At 40.1% G+C, this 19,092-nt stretch overlaps 1 protein-coding gene across 6 annotated transcripts in view; it reads left to right on the top strand.

The window, feature by feature from the left end:
• The window catches only part of CDKAL1 (CDKAL1 threonylcarbamoyladenosine tRNA methylthiotransferase), a 705,817-nt gene that overhangs the window by 219,404 nt on the left and 467,321 nt on the right, over positions 1 to 19,092 (top strand). For all 6 annotated transcript variants that reach the window (XM_078446595.2, XM_078446596.2, XM_078446590.2 and 3 more), the window contains one exon: positions 4,510 to 4,630. In XM_078446595.2, the coding sequence (XP_078302721.2) occupies positions 4,510 to 4,630 (121 nt within the window). The remainder of the gene's footprint in view (positions 1 to 4,509; positions 4,631 to 19,092) is intronic.

The raw sequence follows: 19,092 nt of genomic DNA, 5'->3' as shown, positions 1-19,092 counted from the left end.
AATAGATTTAGTCCAAGTAAGCTAAAACAACAAAAACAAACAAACAAACAAAAAAACCAATCCCTGGTGGGGGGAACCTGAATGGAGAATGTCAGTATATAATCGAAAATGTTCTGTATTCAACAAAGTATTATGATGCATGCAAAGAAACTAAGTATAACCATATTCAGGGGGAAAAAAAGTACACATTGTCTTTGACCAAAAATGTTGGATTTGACAAAGACTCCCAACTACTAAGCAAAACCATGTTAAAAGCCTTTAAGGAGGAGTGTCTGGGTGACTCAGTTGCTGGGCATCCGACTTCGGCTCAGGTCACGATCTCACAGTTTATGGGTTTGAGCCCCATGTTGGGCTCTGTGCTGACAGCTCGGAGCCTAGATCCTATTTTGGATTCTGTGTCTCCCCCTTTCTCTTTCTGCCCCACCCCCATTCACACTGTCTCTGTCGCTCTCAACAATAAATAAAAATGTAAAAAAAAAAAAAAAAAAACCTTTAAGGAAAGGATGATGACATTGACTTGAATGTAGAATCACAAACAGAAATGATAAAAAAGAACCAATGGGAAATCTGTAGTTAAAAAGTACAATAACTGAAATGAAATGTTCATTCAAGAGGCTCATTTGCAGGTTAGAGATGGCAAAAGAAGAACAATTAGTAAATTTGAGGATAGATCAATAGAAATGATCCACTCTGAATAACGAGAAAAATCACCAGGAACTCGAAGACCTATGAGACGACATCTGGCACACCAACAAGTATGTCATGGAGCCACAGAAGAAGATGCAGAAAAAATGCTCCTAATTTTTTTTTTAAAGTATTACATGAAAACTTCCCAAACTTGATAAAAAAATTACTTTATAAAGCCAAAAAGATACATGAACCGCATGTAGGAAAATCACAGTGATCCACACTTACATACATCATAGTCAAACTGTTGCAAAAGAGAGAAAAATCTTGAAAGTGTAAGGCAGAAGTGACACATTATATACAGAAGAACAACATTAAGATTGACAACTGACTTCTCAGAAGCAACAGAGGTCAAAGGTGTGGAGTGCTATGCAGTTGACCCCCGAATGACATGGTTTTGAACTGTGTGGTCCACTTTGACATGGAGTTTTTACAATACAGTACTGTAAATGTATCTTCCTCATGCTTTTCTTAACATTTTCTGAAGCTTGCTTTGTTGTAAGAAGTACGTAATACATATAGCATGTAAAACACTTGTTGATCAACTGTGTATGTTATCAGCAAAGATTCCAGTGAACAGTGTAAGCTATTAATAGTTAAGTTTTGGGGGGGGGAGCCAAAAGTTATACATGGATTTTCAACTGTGTGGGGCTTGATTCTGCTCAAGTCTGCATTGTTCAAGGATTAGCTGTATTCACTGCTCAACGAAAAAGCTGTCAACTGATAATTCTGTATCCAGCAAAGGTATCTTTCACAAATTAAGCAAAATAAAGACTTGCCCAAGTAAGCAAAGAATCTGTTGCTAGTGGGTTTCCTTTACAAGAAATAATAAAGAAAGTTCTTCAGGCAGAAAGGAAGTGGTATCAAATGCTACGTTGAATTCTTAGGAGGAAATGAGTACTAGAAATGGTTAAATATGGTGGGTAAACATAAAGTCCTTTGTTAGTCTATATTTTTCCTCTTTTTAAAACTGTATAGTTGTATGAAACTAATTACAGCACTGTTTTGGGATTTATGCAGCTGTGTGTTAATATGTGTGACAGCAATAGGACAGAGAAGGAAAATGGAAAAGAAATGGCACTTGGACAATTGAATCCATATGAAAAAATGAACGGAGACCCTTACTACACACAAAAAGTAAAAAAGTGGATCCTAGACTTAAAGATAAGAGCTAGAATAGTACGACTTTGAGAGGAAAATATAAGAGAACTCTATGTGCTAGGGCTAGGCAAAGAGTTCTTCCATAGAATGGTAAGAGTATGAGCTATAAAAGAAAAAAATTGATGAAGTGCACTTCGTTAAATTGAAGAACATTTACTTTTTTTTTTTTTTAATGTTTATTTATTTTTGAGAGAGACAGAGACAATATGAGCAGGGGAGGGGAAGAAAGAAGGAGACACAGAATCTGTAGCAGGCTCCAGGCTCTGAGCTGTCAGCACAGAGCCTGATGTGGGGCTCAAACCCATGAACCGTGAGATCATGACCTGAGCCGAAGTTGGATGCTTAACCGACTGAGCCACTCAAGCGTCTTGAAAAACATTTACTTTTTAAAACATAATATCACAAAAGTGAAGCTATAAGCTACAGACTGAGTAAAATATTTAAAAATCACATCTGAAGAGGGTTTGTAAGCAGAATAAAGAAATCTTATAACACAATAATAAGGTAGTTACTCCAATTAAAATACCAGCAGACTTCTAGAGTAGACATTTATATCAGCAAACGTTCTCCAAAGAAACAGCCAGTGGTAGTAGTAGTAGTAGTAGTAGTAGTAGTAGTGTGTGTGTGTGTGTATGTGTATGTGCACGTGTGCACGTGAGTATGTGTTCAAAAGAAATGTATTAAAAAGAATTGGCTCATACCATTATGGAGACATGATGGAGATTGAGAATTCCAAAGATATGTAGTTGGCAAGGTAAAGACCCAAGAGCATTTGTGTGGTTCCAGTCCAAGTCCAGAGGTCTGAGACTCAGAGCTGGTGGTGTTAGTGTCAGTCTGCACTTGGGCAGAAACAAGACCCAAGAAGAGCCTGTGTTTTAGCCAGAATCCCAAGGCTGGGAAAGAACAAGGACCCAGCTCAACAGTCAGTCAGAAACTGTTCCCTCTTAGCTTTCTTGTTCTATTCAGGCCTTTGATTGGTTGGATAAGGCCTACCAGTGTTAATCTGCTTTACTCAGTCTACTGATTCAAGTGTCAATCTTTCCCAGAAAGACCATTGTGGAAACCCAAAATAATGTTTGGCTAAATGGCATTCTGTGGCCCAGTCAAGTTGACACATAAAAATTATTACATTTACCAAACAAGACATACATTTGGCTAATAAACACATGAAAAGGTGCTCAACGTCATTAGTCATTATGGAAATACATAATTCATTTGAACCACAATAATAAATTACTTCCCCCTAGGATGGCTATTGTCAAAAAAGTTACAATGTGAGGTCTTGGTGACAATGTGGGGAAACTCAAACTCTTATACGTTGCTGGTAGGATATAAAATGGTACCCCACTTTGGAAAACCGTTGTTTCATACAAAGGTAAGTATAAATTGACCACATGACCCAGCAATTCCATTCCTAGGAATCTGTCCAAGAGCAGTAAAAACATGTCCACATAAAGACTTGGACGTGAATGTTCCTAGAAGCATTATTCTAATAGGTATTAATTGGAAACAGTTCAAACATCTACCAGCTGGTCAACAGATTAACAAAATGTGATATATTTTGGAATGGGAGCAAGGGTGGAGTACAACTAAGCTTGGGACAATTTGGGGGGTGATGGAAATGTTCTAAAACAGGGTTTTGTGAAGACTGTGCAGTTGTGTGTGTTTCTTTAAAAGTCATTGAGTTGTAGACTCGTCATGGGTGAATCTTATAGGATGTTAAAGTTATAAAAAGTTACAGAAAATACTCTGTGTAATAGGCAAAGGACAAGTAAACATGGAGAACAGTAATTGGAGAATCTGAAGGGGATGGGAATTCTTTGTACTGTTCCATATTTTCTCAACTGCAATTCAGACTTTCCAAGTTACAAAAATTTTTATGACTCTTAGAAATAGTCTGATTGTCTTTTGTTATATTAAAAAAATCAGTTTAAAAACTTATGTTTGTTTTTAAAAAAACCAACCCTAGGGGCGCCTGGGTGGCTCAGTCGGTTAAGCGGCCGACTTCGGCTCAGGTCATGATCTCACGGTCCGTGAGTTTGAGACCCGCGTCGGGCTCTGTGCTGACAGCTCAGAGCCTGGAGCCTGTTTCAGATTCTGTGTCTCCCTCTCTCTGACCCTCCCCCGTTCATGCTCTGTCTCTCTCTGTCTCAAAAATAAATAAACGTTAAAAAAAAAAAAAAAAACAACCAACCCTAAAGTGTCATTTTATCTCAGCTTTTTAATTCTTTATTTCTTGGATTTGCTGTTTGCTCTCAGCAGATAATCTGCTTTTGCATTTTTTTTAATCCCCCAGCGGTACAGTTGGCTGGCAGGCACAGTGCTCCGTGAGCCCTCCCTGCTTCATCCACGCGTGTGGTTGATGCTTGGGGGCTTGCCTACCTTGCGGAATGCCATCCTGAGGGTATTTTTGGTTCCGTCATCTGTGCAGTAGAAAAAGGTGCAGATATTGTAGGCAAAGCACTTTTGATGGCAGGGTATGCACACAGCTGTTTTTCTCTTTGGCATTATTTCTTAGGACAATGATCATATCTTCTGTTGTTTTTTTTTGGTGTTTGTTTCATAGAGGAAGAAGGTAAATTAATACATTTATTGAGAGCAGTAAATGAAAGTGAAGTTCTGTGACCCGTGCTAATATGTGTTTATATGCTTTGTTTGAAGGTCATTCTGTGAGACTCCTGGGTCAGAAAAAGAATAACGGAAAGCGGTTGGGTGGAGCGCCATTGGATTTGCCAAAGATCAGGAAGAATCCACTGATAGAAATCATTTCCATCAATACTGGGTAAGTGTCTCTCCAACTTGCTCATAAAATATTCAGTATACTCCATCCACAAATTCAGGTTTTTTTCCTACTGGACATGTGACAGAGTAAAGCAATTGAACGTTTTCATGGGAAAGAAAAATCAAAAATCTCTAAAAATCTCTAAACCACATGAATATAGTTCCCGCTAAAAGATGTTCCCAGGGTATAAATTACACTTATATTTCAGGAAGAGTTTAGGTTTTTGATTAATATTATTCTGACATTTTTTTTTTTGGTAATAGACATGGATTGCGTTTTCTAGCCATGCACCCGGGTTAAAATATTTTTTAAAAGAGTGTTTTGGGGGTGCCATGTGGCTCAGTTAAGCGTCCAACTTGGCTCAGGTCGTGATCACGCGGTTCACGGGTTCCGGCCCCGCCTCAGGCTCTGTGCTGTCAGCACAGCTCATCGAGTTATATACTTGCGATGGGTGAATCTTACAGGATGTTAAAGTTATAAAAAGTCATAAAAAACACTATGTATATAATCGGCAAAGGACAAAGTAAACCTGGAAAAACAGTAATTGGAGAATCTGAAGGGGAGAATCTGTGCTGACAACTCAGAGCCAGGAGGCTGCTTTGGATTCTGTGTCTCCTTCTCTTTCTGCTCCTTCCCGCTCGTGCGCTCTCTCTCTCTCTCTCTCTCTCTCTCTCTCAAAAATTATATAAACATTAAAAAAATTGTTTTTTAAGAGAGTGTTTTGTTGTTGGAATGGTTAACATACCCAATCATCTTTGTTTTTTTTTCAATAGGGTTATAAGTAACTAATACCCAAGATACTAATCATGGTTTGATTATTAATTCTCTGAAATGCATGTTTGAAAATGTTGCCCTTTTGAGCTTTAAACTGAAAATGAGCATGGTAACTGAATATTAAGCACTCTTAATTTCCACATCTTTGTCTGAAGTTCTTCTCCCTTACTGTAACTCTTGGTGTGCCCCTTCGTACTTGGTTTTATTTGCATTTACTGAATTTGCAGTCAGTGTTAGTGTAGTCTGAAAGTCTGATGAGGCCAATTCCCTCCTCCATTCATAAAACTTCCTCCCACAAAGGCAAGCTGTCCTGCTCCTCTTTGATTTCAGCTTTCTTCCTTCCTTTCTAGAATGGTTTTCCTTGTCCTTTGCTTCCTTCATGCTGTTTCCTGTGGAGAGCAGGCGAACTTGTCTCTTGCTTCTCCATCATTTTCTACGTCTCTCTTAGCGGTTGCCTTCTCTTCCTCCCGCACAGTTACAGCTAATGTTGTTGGTCATCTTTTCTCTAGTTTTACCACCTTCTGGTTAACCCTTCCCGCCGCTGCCAAAGATCAGGGAAGGTTGAAGAAGTCATTTGGTTTCTTTTGAAAGGCCCCATGGGGTCAGTTTCATTTGACTTGGTGAGTTTGTCCTGGACCAGCATCTGGCCTTTGGGGTGGAAGATTCAGAAACCTGCACTCATCGAGCTCATAGAGTGATTAAATCAGAGTGGAACAGTGAGAAACGTAGTTATCGCATTGACTAGAGTATCTAATCTATTCTCTCTTTTGAGCCTGAGCCAAATTATAAACATAAGGCTGTTTGCTACTCCCTCTGTCTCAGTTATTCTCCTTCCTTCAGATATTGCAGGTTTTTCTTTTTATTCCCGATTTCCTGCATAAAACTCCCATATCCCTACATTCCCTGTCCTCCATATTTGCCTTATTTTCTTCTATAACACTTCTCACTATTGAAACATATAGGAGTTCGTTGACGTTTTAATTGTCTCCCCTCATCGGTGTGTAATGAGCTCCAAGATAGTGGGGAATTTCGACTCTTCTCTCCCACTGTAGCCTTAGTACACAGAAAACTGTACACAGCAGGGATTTAATAAATATTTACTTGCTGAATGAATGAATCATTGATTTTTATAATTTGAAAGTTTAATGGGTTTATGCTAAATTCTCTTCACAGTACAGATGGCCTTGCCAGTTGGACAGTAATACTTGGAGTTTGCTAAGCATGCTTTCTCCCGAACAATGCCTTTTAGAAGGGCAAAGTCAAGTGTTCCTGAGAATCTCTCTCTTTTTTCGGTAGAGAATTGATCAACACCTCTTTGCCAAGACAAATTTCTTTAAGTGTGTTGATGGTTTAGGGTCTTTGAAATGCTCTCATATTTAGATCCATTTTGTCTCTTCGGGGTGGCTTTGCAGCTCTAGACGACCTACTGAGTGTTGCTTCTAGCTGTTTGTTTTCGAAGATGCTTTGTTTTTCTAGTTTCTCTGTACTTTTTCATTTTGTCACTCCCTGCTTCACCCTCCCGTGTTCAGTGACACTGGACTACTCGACACGCAGACTCAGGGTTCTCCTCTGTCTCGGCTGCAGGCCCCTGTGCATGCCATCAGGTGTGCCTGGCACGTCTTATCTTTCCCCCGTTCATCTGGTTGGCAATCCTTCCCTGTGCAGTTACGTGCTTTTTTGGGGGGCAGGGGTGGCTTCTTCCTCTTTCCATGACTGAGCTGAATACATCCCTCTTTCCATGGTGCGTTTACCACGTTCCCTTGTCTCATGGTTATGGCACCTTCACATCGGGTAGTTTATATTTCCCAGTAAATTGTAAGCTTCCTGGGCTCTGAAAGTATTTCAGTTATCGTTATATTACTATCTCTGAGTTTGGTGTCTAGTACAAAGTGAGTACTCAATAAATATTTGTGAATACATGTTTTAAGGCCATCACTAGTTTTCACTGCTGTAAGAAATTTTAAGAAGTTTGCCTTATTTTATTTTATTATTATTTTTAATGTTTTTATTGATTTTTGAGAGAGAGCGAGAGTGTGAGAGAGGGAGGCACAGAATCTGAAACAGGCTCCAGGCTCTGAATTGTCAGCATAGAGCCCGACATGGGACTTGGAGCCATGAACTGTGAGATCATGACCTGAGCCGAAGTCGGATGCTTAACTGACCAAGCCCCCCGGGTGCCCCTAGGTAGCCATTTTAAGTGGCATTATGTTAAAATTTTTCAGGTATTTGGAGTTTCCCTTTTCTTGGGTTTATTATTTCTTAAAATGAGGCTACCTTGTAAACTTTTTAATTCAGCTCCCTGGATATTGGCTGTCACTGTGTTACTTCCTATCCCCGATTACAGTATAGAACTCACCCTTAGTAAGTAAGTTAGCACATATGCCCCGCACGTTAGGAGAAGTCAGTCCATCTGTCTCCGTTGAGAGAAGGATTTCTAACCTTCCTTGACTACTAGTCACTTTCCCGAATCAGGTGTGGCCTTATTGTCTCTCCGGTGAGAGCATCCCATGAGCATTTGGCACAGTATCACTCTTAACATCTTAGCTTGGATTTTATTTCTGACCTCTGGTGGAGCTCATTGCTTTTTGTTTTCTTTTGTTTTGATTTTTTTTTTTTTAGCTTACATTTAAATGTTTTAAAAGCATTCTTCCCATAATTATTTCTTACAAGAGAAAATGATCCTTCTCATCAAAATCTTGACAGAGTTTTTTATTGCTTTCAAATTAAATAAGGACATATTAAATTTTATATCAGTTTTTCATTTGGGAAAAGGCTCACATTTGCAACACATTTTATTGTATGTTAGTAAATTGTTGAGGTTACTAATTAGAGTCTACAGAATTGTTCTGATTTCTTACATTTCTATAGAAGTATAAGGAGTACATTAATTGCTTAACCAATGAAGAAGTTAACATTTTCAGGTCTTGCCAGATTCTGGGTGATCTGAGAGAAGATTATTTATTTGAGAATGCCTTTTATTTATTTCTTTTTTTTTTTAATTTTTTAAAGTTTATTTATTTTGAGAGAGAGAGTGAGACAGTGTGAATGGGGCCGGGGGGCAGAGAGAGAGAGAATCCCAAGTAGGCTCCATGCCATCAGCACAGAGTCCGATGCGAGGCTCGAACTCACCAACTGCGAGATCATGACCTGAGCTGAAATCAAGAGTCGGATGCTCAACTGACTAAGCCATTCAGGCGCCCCGAGAATGCCTTTTATTTCTTCAATAGTGTTTTATCTTCTCTCCTAAACCCTCTCTCCAGTGTTTGCTTACTCCTTTTTCGTTATATTTGCTATGTTGAGTATATAAATGTTGGTCCACATGATTCATTGTGCGGTTTCCAGTGCTCTTCTAGTTTTCTGAGCTGAGCTGTTTCAGCTTCGCTGCCACCTGTCTTAAAAGCTCTTATTTCCAGACGGTCTCTTGGGTGGTAGAGACTTCCCGCAGGGGAAATGTGAATGGCACATGTCTGTCAAATATGGTGATGAGATAGCTTTGTGGATGTGATTCCGAAAAACAGGTGAGAATGAAGTTAACGATGATTGCTAATGCGTATTGAGTGCTTCATGTATGCCAAGCACAGTGCTGTGAAATGTATATTCTTTCCTATATTTAATCCTCAAAACAGCCTTATGAGATTTTTTTTTTTTAATAGATGAACAAACTAAAGTGCAGAGAAGTTAAGGAACTTCAATTGTCATGTAGCTGGTGGTTAAGACCAAGACTTACCTATTAAATCCATCAGATACTTTTGTGGGTTAAGAGAAACAAGGAATCCTATCCAGTGTAGTTGGCAGAGAGGGATCTTTTGGGAGGAGAACAATCTTTGCATTATAGAGACTTTTGAAATGGACCCTGAAAGACAGACAGGTAGAGTGTGAAATTACATATGGAGGTGTATTCAGTTTCAAATTACCATGAACTGGCTGGCTTAAAACTACACACATGTATTATTTTATAGTTCTGGAAGTCAGAAGTCTAACACAGATCTTTTTTATGCTAAAATCAAGGTGTTGGTTGGACTGTGTTCTGTAGGCTACTGGAGAGAATCCATTTACTTCCTTTTTTCGGCATCTAAAAACCACCCACTTTATTGCCTATGGTCCCCTTCTTCCCTCTTCAGAGCCTGCAACATTGCATTTCTTTCTGTCTTTTTTCCCTCGAATCATTTCCTCCCACCCTGACTCTCGGTCCCACTTTTAAATGATTACACAGTAACCATCTGGATAATTCAGGCTACACTCTCTAATTTAATGTCGCCTGATTAACAACCTTAACATCAGCTGCAACCTTAGTTCCCATTTGGCATGCAAAGTTCCAGGGACTAGGATAGATATGATGAGAAAATTGTAGGGAGAGAAAAGAATGAACAAAGCCATCTGAGTGGACCATGTAAGTTGTTGGTGAAGAATATAGTTTTCTCCAGGCAGTCTGGTGTTTCCAGCGTATGTAAGGAAATGTGGGATAAATCATCATCTGTGTGAAAAATCGAGTTGCCCCAGGGTGAGAAATTACACTTAATTCAGTTGGTAAAGGAGAGTCACTGAAGTCTAGAGCAGCGGTGAGAAGTAATCATAGCTGGGCGTCAGGAAGATGATTCTGGTACCAGCTGATAATATGGGTTGGTGTTGGAAGACAGGTCCAGGGAGACTTCTTCTGAGGCCGTTAACAGCAGCCTGGCCAGCAAGGAGTGAGGGCCTGAGTGGTAGTTTGAGGAAAAGCATGGATAGCAGAAACGTGTCATGGTTAAAAAGATGGGCTTTGGTTGGGGCTCCTGGCTGGCCTAGTCGGTTGAGTGTCTGACTCTTGATTTCGGCTCAGGTCACGATCTCAGAGTTCGTGAGTTCAAGCCCCACATTGGGTTCCGCTCTGACAGTGCAGAACCTGCTTGGGTTTCTCTCTCCCTCTCTCTCTGCCCCTCCCTTGCTCTCTCTCTTTCTCTCTCTCTCTCAAATAAACAAAAAAAAAAAAAAAGAAGAAGAAGAAGAAGATGGGCTTTGGCATACTCCACTGGAGTTGTTTGTAAATGTCGATTTGGGCTTTGCCAACCATGGTTGGAGATGGCAATGCAAAGCCCCAAAAGACGCCTTAGTTGGAGAGGCGTGAGTGAGGGAGGTCACTGAAGGTGAGTGGTCGCTGCGTGTGTACAGGATTTGGGAGGAGTCCTCTATGAACTAGAAGTAGGCAGAGACGAAGGTTTATGAACATGGTGTGTCGTACTATCAATTGCTTCAGGCCCCTTCCAGAGAAAAAATGTTGGGACAGGGAGCTGTTTCAGGGGAGTGGGAAAATTAGAAACCAGATTCAGAATTAGTTTTGATCCAGGAAGATTACTCTTTTGAGGAGTTTAACTATGAAGGAAGAGAGGTGGTCTGTAGAGAATAGAAAGATTCTTCTGTCTGAGCCTGTTTAGAGGCAGAGGGGTGAGGAGGAGAAATAAATTGGCAGGAGAAGCTGGTTCAGCAGGATCGTGTGTACGGATGGGAAGGTAAGCCTCGGCAAGGGGGTAGGACACTTCCCTGCCTCCCTGGATACAGCAGTGAAGGATGTGAGTAAGTCAGAGTGTAGAACTTAGTTCTTTTTCTTAAAGGTCTTGACTGGTTTATGTATTTGTTTATTCATTTTTGAGGGAGAGACAGAGAACGAGTGGGGGAAGAGTACAGAGAGCAAGGAAGACAGAGAATCCCAGGCAGGCTCCACACTGTCAGCTCAGTGCCTGATGTGGGTGGGCCTTGAACTCAGAAACCATGGCAATCATGACCTGAGAAGAAATCCAGAGTCTGACGCTTAACCCACCGAACCACCCAGATGTCCCGGATCTTGGCCAGTTTCACATACGGACAGCGTTTCATTCAGTTCTTTCATGCTAGCAAGTGAACTAGACAGCAGTGTGTCAGTGTTCTGTCCCAGTATGTTTTAGTTACTGCACCACAATCCTGTGATGGCCCTGACTTGGGATGCAGCCAGGTCTCGATTGCAGTTCCAGCCCCGTCCCCAGGACTTGTCAGTGCCCTTCGTCCCTCCCTTCCTCTCCTTGGTGTTGGTGTCAGTTGTTTGCCTACACTGTGTATTTTCTACAAACCACAAGTTACATCTCATGATAGATTCTAATGAAATCTCCAGCCAGAAATAAGCCAGTATTTTAGGTAAAGATAAAAATTTGAAGATTCATGCCAGAGTGTTTGATTTTTCTCATTAAATGCTGGAATGGAGTCATAGTTCTGAAATAACAATATATGGAGATTCATGTAGTTCTATGTGGGTTTATGAGGATATGTATGTAGATTTAACAAAAGGATCACTCCCGCGCTGTAGTCCCTATCATACGGAGTCTACGTGTGTGTAAACAAAGAAGTGAGCTGAGGTTGGAAGGCTCCGTTTTTGTTAGAGGACCTCATTTGTGTGATTGCCTTATTTTTTTCCTAGTACTGAGCATGGAGATGGAACCTAGGTAGTGTAAAGACGAAAGGTAAAAATTAGGAATTGGGCCATAAAGAAAATCTGTGCCTCATTTTTGCCTTCCCTGTCACCTACTTTAAAGTCATCAGTTTTGACAATTTCTTGGCAACCGTGTTCTTCCAAAGCCAAGAGTTGGACTCTGGGTAGCAGTTGTGATAGAAGTTGTATCATCGTTTAGGTACTACTATCAGATTATCCCTAGTTTGAAGGGATAATCCTCCCCTGGGCTAAACACATCTGAGAAAATACTGTCTGACCCTGTAATATTTTACTGATACTTTCTCTTTTAAGATTTATCTCATTTTTCTTATTACTTGCCATCTGTCAGACATAAAATGATGGTATATGCGAACCTTTAAGGGGGAATCTAATTTTCTTTGAGATTATGTACTTGAATTTATTATCATTTTTTAAAGTATCTGTTACTTTTTCCCACCTATAACATCATATCTTTGTGAAAAAAGCTAACTTGTATGTTTTCACTTTCTTTCTCTAATGTCCAGATTTTATCATGTCTATTCCAGTGCTGGATTCATAGGTGTGCTCAATGTTTGAATGAATGAATGAATGAATGAATGAATGAATGAAACAATGATAATTTATTGTATATAAGTGAAATTATTTTTAGAGAAATATAATCACAGTAACAGTTCTCTTTCTGGTTCTAATGATTAAAACATGAAATAGTATTAACTAGACATAATCAGAGTACGTCTGAAAATAGAACTATGCTGAGCTTACCACATTACCAGGTATTGTGTTAGGTGCTATGATACATACAAAGGTAAACATTTCCCAAGTCAACAGGTAACTAACATTGAATGGACTAATCCAAAACATGCAGCTCTAAACACGGTATTAATCGCAGCTCCTCTCTGGGGAAGATTTGGATCTCTTTCTATTCTATATTCTGGGGAATGCTTTTAGATCTCAGCATGACTGTCTTTCTAGGGGCTAAGGGAACACAGCAGGGACTCCTTAGACCTCTGAATTTGAGCTGTGGGTTACTCAGACATTTTCTTACTGCCTTTCTGTGAGATGCTGTGGCAGCAACACAGTTAAAAAGTTTTCATGGCCTTGGACATCAAATAAGACTACTGCCATCATGAGTACTTGGTGGAAAACAGAAGCAGCAAGTATTATCTTTTTATGTTACCCTTAAGTTACAGCTTTCAGAAAATTACATTGCGTAAAAAAAAAAAAAACATTTTTAGAGGTATTTAATTAGAGTGCTCTAGAAAGCTTTTTTTTTTTTTTTTTTTAAATTTTTTTAACGTTTATTTATTTTTGAGACAGAGGCAGAGCATGAACAGGGGAGGGGCAGAGAGAGAGGGAGACACAGAATCTGAAATGGGCTCCAGGCTCTGAGCTGTCAGGACAGAGCCCGACACGGGTCTCAAACTCATGGACCGTGAGATCATGACCTGAGCCGAAGTCAGCCGCTTAACCGACTGAGCCACCCAGGCACCCCTGCTCTAAAAAGCTTTTAATTAAGGTTCCGAGGAGATCCTGTTAGCAGTTTGAATATCTGGGGTATCACACTCATACTAGGGTGAATCTTTTTAATATCGTGGGAGAATAAAATTTGGGAAATCTTAACATCTCTTTGAAATGACTGCATATTTTAATGATTTGTTGAGTTCTTATATCTCAGCATCATGTGAAGAATAAGCTGTTATTTTTGTAGTTCATGCTAGACTGTTGTTCAAATGTCCTGATTGTATAAATCATGGCCGCCTTCTGATGGTGCTGTCTTGAGAAAGCTCCTTCAGCTTCGGTGCCCTCCTCAGAGACAGCTGTTAGAAGGTCCTAACACCTCTCTCTTCCAAGAGGCAGAATCCCAAGGTAAAACACTTCCCAGAAAGGATTTGGCAGACTATATATAGTCATTCTCTAACATAAAAATTGTGGGTCAGTATTGGCTTTTTATATATCCGCACTGATGCTGCGAATCAGCCTAAGCCAATTTTGTTCTGTACAACTAACTCTTAGGGGTTTTTTGATAGACAGCAGTCGCTACCAATAGGGATTAGTTGTTCCTTATAACCCAGCTGTCAGATTATAATGAAAGCAAGTCCCAGTCCAAAACCTGCAATAAGAACTTATTAAGCAAGCTGGCACAGTCCAGCTGTTCTTGTAAGCTTTGTGAAGTCCTATCTCTCGCTCCTTTTGGGTGATTAAATCACACCTTGCGTGAAAGGTTCGCTGGAGCCCAGTGAGACAGCATGGCCAGCTTCCATCCACCAGAATCCGCTACCAGTGTCCGAGCGCCGGCTGAGTAGGGACGTAGCCAGAACAGTCTCCTTAACGTTCGAAGCCAGGGCTACAAAGTGTGATTCATGGACCAGTGCTGGGTCACCAACTACTGATGGCTGGTCTGCGACAAGTGTAGAAATTGAGAGCAATCGTTTTAGAAACTTTTAAAGCCGTTTAACATTGCTGCAATGTCTTGGAATTCATTTTCATTGTATTTTATAAAACTAGCGGTTTATAAGAGGTTGGCAATCAAAATCCTCGTCTGTCACTGTAGTTTGAGAAACACTGGTCTCAGCCATTCTGTTGCAGGATCCTTCACCCTGTTGTGGAGAATATTTAGCCAGTCCACTTATCTTGAGTGCCACTGATGTCGCTAATTAGATTCTGTTTCTGCTGTCTTTTATGCTAGTAGCTAACCACTTGTGCTTACTATAGTAGTTAAGCACTACTTTTACAAATGCAGATTTATTTCTGTCATTTATTATGCTAAGTTGCAAAGCCTCTTCTGTCCTCGGAAGATAAAAAGCTAAAACATTCCCGTAATCTCTGCAAGGTAGTCTTTCTGATTAAATCACTAGAAAAGAGAGACTTTTCTTAGAGTTGTAGCTTAAAATGACTCACACATTTTATGTAATGCTCTCTATGTTAAATTCTTTCAAAAGTAAACTATTGTAGTCCTAACGTATGGTTTCCGCGAAACTTGAAGCTAGAGATTGTAACCGTTCTTTTAGCATGTCCCCACGATGAGCAGAGAGCTGTTATTTTTCTCTTCTTCCGTGAACTTAGGGAGGCCAGGAACCCATGTCTTGATCAGGAACGTGGAATGTGACTCCGACTTACTCTGGAGAAGGCACTGGGGTCTGTGGCACGTTGGACAGAGCGCTGCACTTGAGTCTGGAGGCATAGACATTTATTTTCTGGCTTTGTGACTCAGGTACATTAGAGACCTCTTAGAATTGATTTCTTTTCTCTTGGGGACACGTGCTGCCTACTACATGTGTCACCTGACTTAGTATGGGTACTTTAATAAGTGTTTTCCCTAGAATTTTGATGTTGGTTTATCTTCCACTCTACCAACATTCTCCATGACTCCTTCTCCTCTTCTTTTCTCTTCTTCCTTTGTACTATTTATGCAAGATAGTTTCTGGTACTAGGATTTAAAGTTCGGAGTTGTTCAATTCATCATCAGCTCATCAATCTCCTACTTCACTCTCGTTCAGTGTTAAGTGAATGACAAACTTAAAAAAAAAAAGTTAGGGCGCCTGGGTGGCTCAGTCCAGTAAACATCTGACTCTTGGTCTCAGCTCAGGTCTTGATCTCAGGGTCGTGAGTTCAAACCCCATGTTAAAAAAAAAAAATTAATCTTCTTTTCCCCTGTTGCTTGCGTCTTGCATAAATTCACTTCATAAATATTTTAGTAATTTAGTGACAGCAGTGTTACTTAAATGCAGAAAATTTTTTTCTGGCTGGAGTATAATTCTAATTACTTCTCTCTTGCAATAGATGATTGTTTTGTAGAAAAAGAGAAAATGATAATTTGGACTATGAATGAAGTAAAACTTACTCAAACAATTAAATGTGTGAAATTGAAGTATTTATGGCAGTTTTGAACTTGTTACATTTTTACTTTTGTCCAAAAACTAGCTGTCCTGAAATTTGCAGCTTTTTTGATATTTTCAATGAAATCACCAAATACTTTATTTCCACTTAAATACATAGAAATGAAATTTTAAAGTGATCTTATTTGGGAAATCATTATAAAACTGTATTTGGGAAAGATCATTCATAAGAACAGTGGATGGCACTGTTGGTTCATACCCACGAAGTAATTATCACTAAGGAGAACTTTTAAATGCTGCTTAATAAATGCCTTTAAACAAGTGGCCCAGTTAAAAATTTTAGGCAGTATTAGAATGGGGATTTCACCTCCAATTTTGTAAATTCTTATTTATGTAATCATTATTTTATATAAACTCTGAAATGAATATATAACTTTTTTAGCAATGATATATAAAGAAATGGTTGGTTTTAAAAAATCCTTTCAAATTCTAGCATGTACCATTCCCCTAACTAAAAACTATATTTTGCTTACCGCTTTTTTGATTCAACAAAGCTATTTAACTTGAGGAAGGGAGAATAAAAAACTGAAAATTTAAAGAAACTCAAATTTAGGCCCAGCATTAAGGGAATCTTAGATTGCAGTTGATTGAGTAGAGTGGTCCACACTTTGTTCAGGTTAGTTCGTAGAGTCTGTGGTGAGAGGATGTACATTAATTTTAAATAGTTATAGATGCTTTCACAGTTTTAGAAAGTTTCTTTTTTTTTTTTTTAATTTCATGTGTGGAAGTATCTTATGCTTGTTCATTAAGAAAACCAAAGAGCCCCCTAACTGGACATTTATTTACTCAAGATAGGTGGTTGAACACCTGTTAAGTGCTGAGGATAGATAGATGTGTTCATTTGGTATTGGCGTCTGCCCTTGAGAATCCCACAGGAGAGTGAAACAAGCACAGAACAATAATAACATTGTGAGTAGGACAGAAGGAGTGTAGACAAAGTTAATTGAGGACCACCAATGGATTGTTTGGATGGATTAGGTAGGGCTTCCAAAGAAAGTGGGTATTTAGTCTGAATGTCGAAATTTAACTCCTAGGTGGGTTCATAAGGCCATCTAAGCAGGCGGGGAATCACCCAGACAGTGGTTTTGAGTTGTCTCACATAGGGAATGCACACAGGCTGTGCCCTGCACAGGGAATGATGAATTGGTAAGTGGTGGTGTTTCAGATGAGGGTCTAGGAGAAGAGGGGTGAAAGAGGTGGCTTGAGATTGCTTAGGTTCAGACCTTGGCCTCATCATTTCATCATCTGCTGTGTGGCTGTGGGCCCTAGAGTTTTCAAGAGAACAGGCTGCCAGCTGGAGGTTTGGAAGAGTCTAGTCGTGCACTTGTCAGGTGCCTCTTAAGGTGCATTAAGTTCATCCATTGGAATGAGATTTGAATTCCTTGTTTTGATGGTTACCATTTGGGACTGTTAAATCATACAGATTTAGAGTTAGAGGACTACTGGATTGCCTGTCTTTTCTTCTCCCCTTCCTTCCCCTTCCCCTTCCCCTTCCCCTTCCCCTTCCCCTTCCCCTTCCCCTTCCCCTTCCCCTTCCCCTTCCCCTTCCCCTTCCCCTTCCCCCTCCCCCTCCCCCTCCCCCTCCCCCTCCCCTTCCCCTTCCCCTCCCCCTCCCCCTCCCCTTCCCCCTCCCCTCTTCCCCCTCCCCTCTTCCCCCTCCCCTCTTCCCCCTCCCCTCTTCCCCCTCCCCTTCCCCTCCCCTTCCCTTCCCCTCCCCTTCCCCTCCCCTCCCCTCCCCTCCCCTTCCCTTCCCTTTCCTTTACCAGTAGTTGAGTTAGGGTGCGTGAAAATGAGTGGCCCTGGGAAGGGCACTTTGGGAGTGGATGATTGGCTGTGTCCAAAGAGCTACCATCTGTCAGTTTTCCTGTTGCTTCAGGAAAACTCATTTTCCAACCATTATCAGGAAGGGGAAAAGCCTCCGAAACTTGTCAAGTGCAACTTTAATTAAGGATAATTGGATACACACGTGATGGGGATAAAGTCTTCTCAGTTTTTTTCAACACAAAAATAGTACATATCATATTTATTTCAGAAACGACTTGAACAAATTCTTTTTGCTACATCTCAGCATGGTAGCCCTGGGTGTCTTATTTTTTCTAACCCTGACAAAGCAGAATGTTTTGTTTAGCTTTTTAAAAAGGCAATAGTGCATGTAGTTACGACCTCATTTACTTTATCTGATGAAGCAGTCTCTGAGGAATGTCTCTTTTTCTGTAAATTGACGAAGGAACCTGGATTTAAGGCAAGGTCATTTTTTAAAATCCTGCTTTCTGTTTCCAAACAACGTATGTGGCTTTGTGAATTGTAATGTATGTTTTATGGTTCTTTTTAGGTTCTCCTTGAAATGGCTATTAATAGTGAGAGGTAATGTGGGTTTAGGAAGATCTTTTTACCTTGTAAAGGGCATTTTATGTATTGTTCCATTACTGTTCTTGAGGAAAACGTAAACTGCCTGAAATGGGATTTTTAGTCTGTTCTCTTCCTCCCCCAACTCCTTTCCCCATTTCTGATGTTCTCTGCCTGCCCACGTGCCTGTACAAATTTATGGCAGCGGTACGTAACGATGGACTTTTTTATTTAGGACCTGTAGCACCTTGTGACTGGAAGATAAAAAGATTGGTGGTCTGCTTTATTTATAGGTTTGTTCATATCTTCATTGTACTCATTCACTCATTTATCCAACAAATATTTTCAGGATATCCGTATGTATCAGATACTCAGTGCAGTGACAGAAACGAGGCTCGCTTATTTCATCCCTGCCCCTGAGAGTCCCAGTCAGGTTTAGTTAACTGGTAAATAATTCTGTTTTGGTTTTCATGGAGTATAATAACGGTCAGTTCTTTTTTATTACGTGTGTGGCTTAGGGTTGTGTACCTAGAAATGACCACAAACACAGAGATTGTATAAAATAGGACTTGTATAATATATGGTGACTGAAAATGGTCTTGTCCAATTTCATGTTCAGCATGTGGGATGTGAGAGCTGGTGGGACCCTCTTTGGTAATTGATTACCTTTGAGAATTCAATCACCGTGGTCACCTGCTGTCCTCACTCTGGAGTTTGGGCAACGCATGACCCTTCGAATATTGATGTTCTGATTACTCTGTTAAACTCAACGCTCTGATTTTACTTCCAAAGAGTGAAACTGTTAAGACCCCTTTCTGTTATACCTTAATCTCTTTCTCATTCTTGTTTCTACCCTTAGGTTTATTTGTTTATTTTCCTAACTTAATCTCCAATTATATGCAACGTAAGAAGCAAAGCAATGAAAATAAAGACGCTGTGTCAATAACAGCACCGATGTTGACGTGTTGAACTGATACATGGAAACAAGACGTCTGTCTGTTTCAGATTCC

The sequence above is a fragment of the Panthera onca genome, chromosome B2, assembly GCF_046562875.1.
Source record: "Panthera onca isolate mPanOnc1 chromosome B2, mPanOnc1 haplotype 2, whole genome shotgun sequence".
NCBI lineage: Eukaryota > Metazoa > Chordata > Mammalia > Carnivora > Felidae > Panthera > Panthera onca.
Note: the sequence above shows the minus strand (reverse complement) of the source record. Positions and strands in the feature narration are given on the sequence as shown.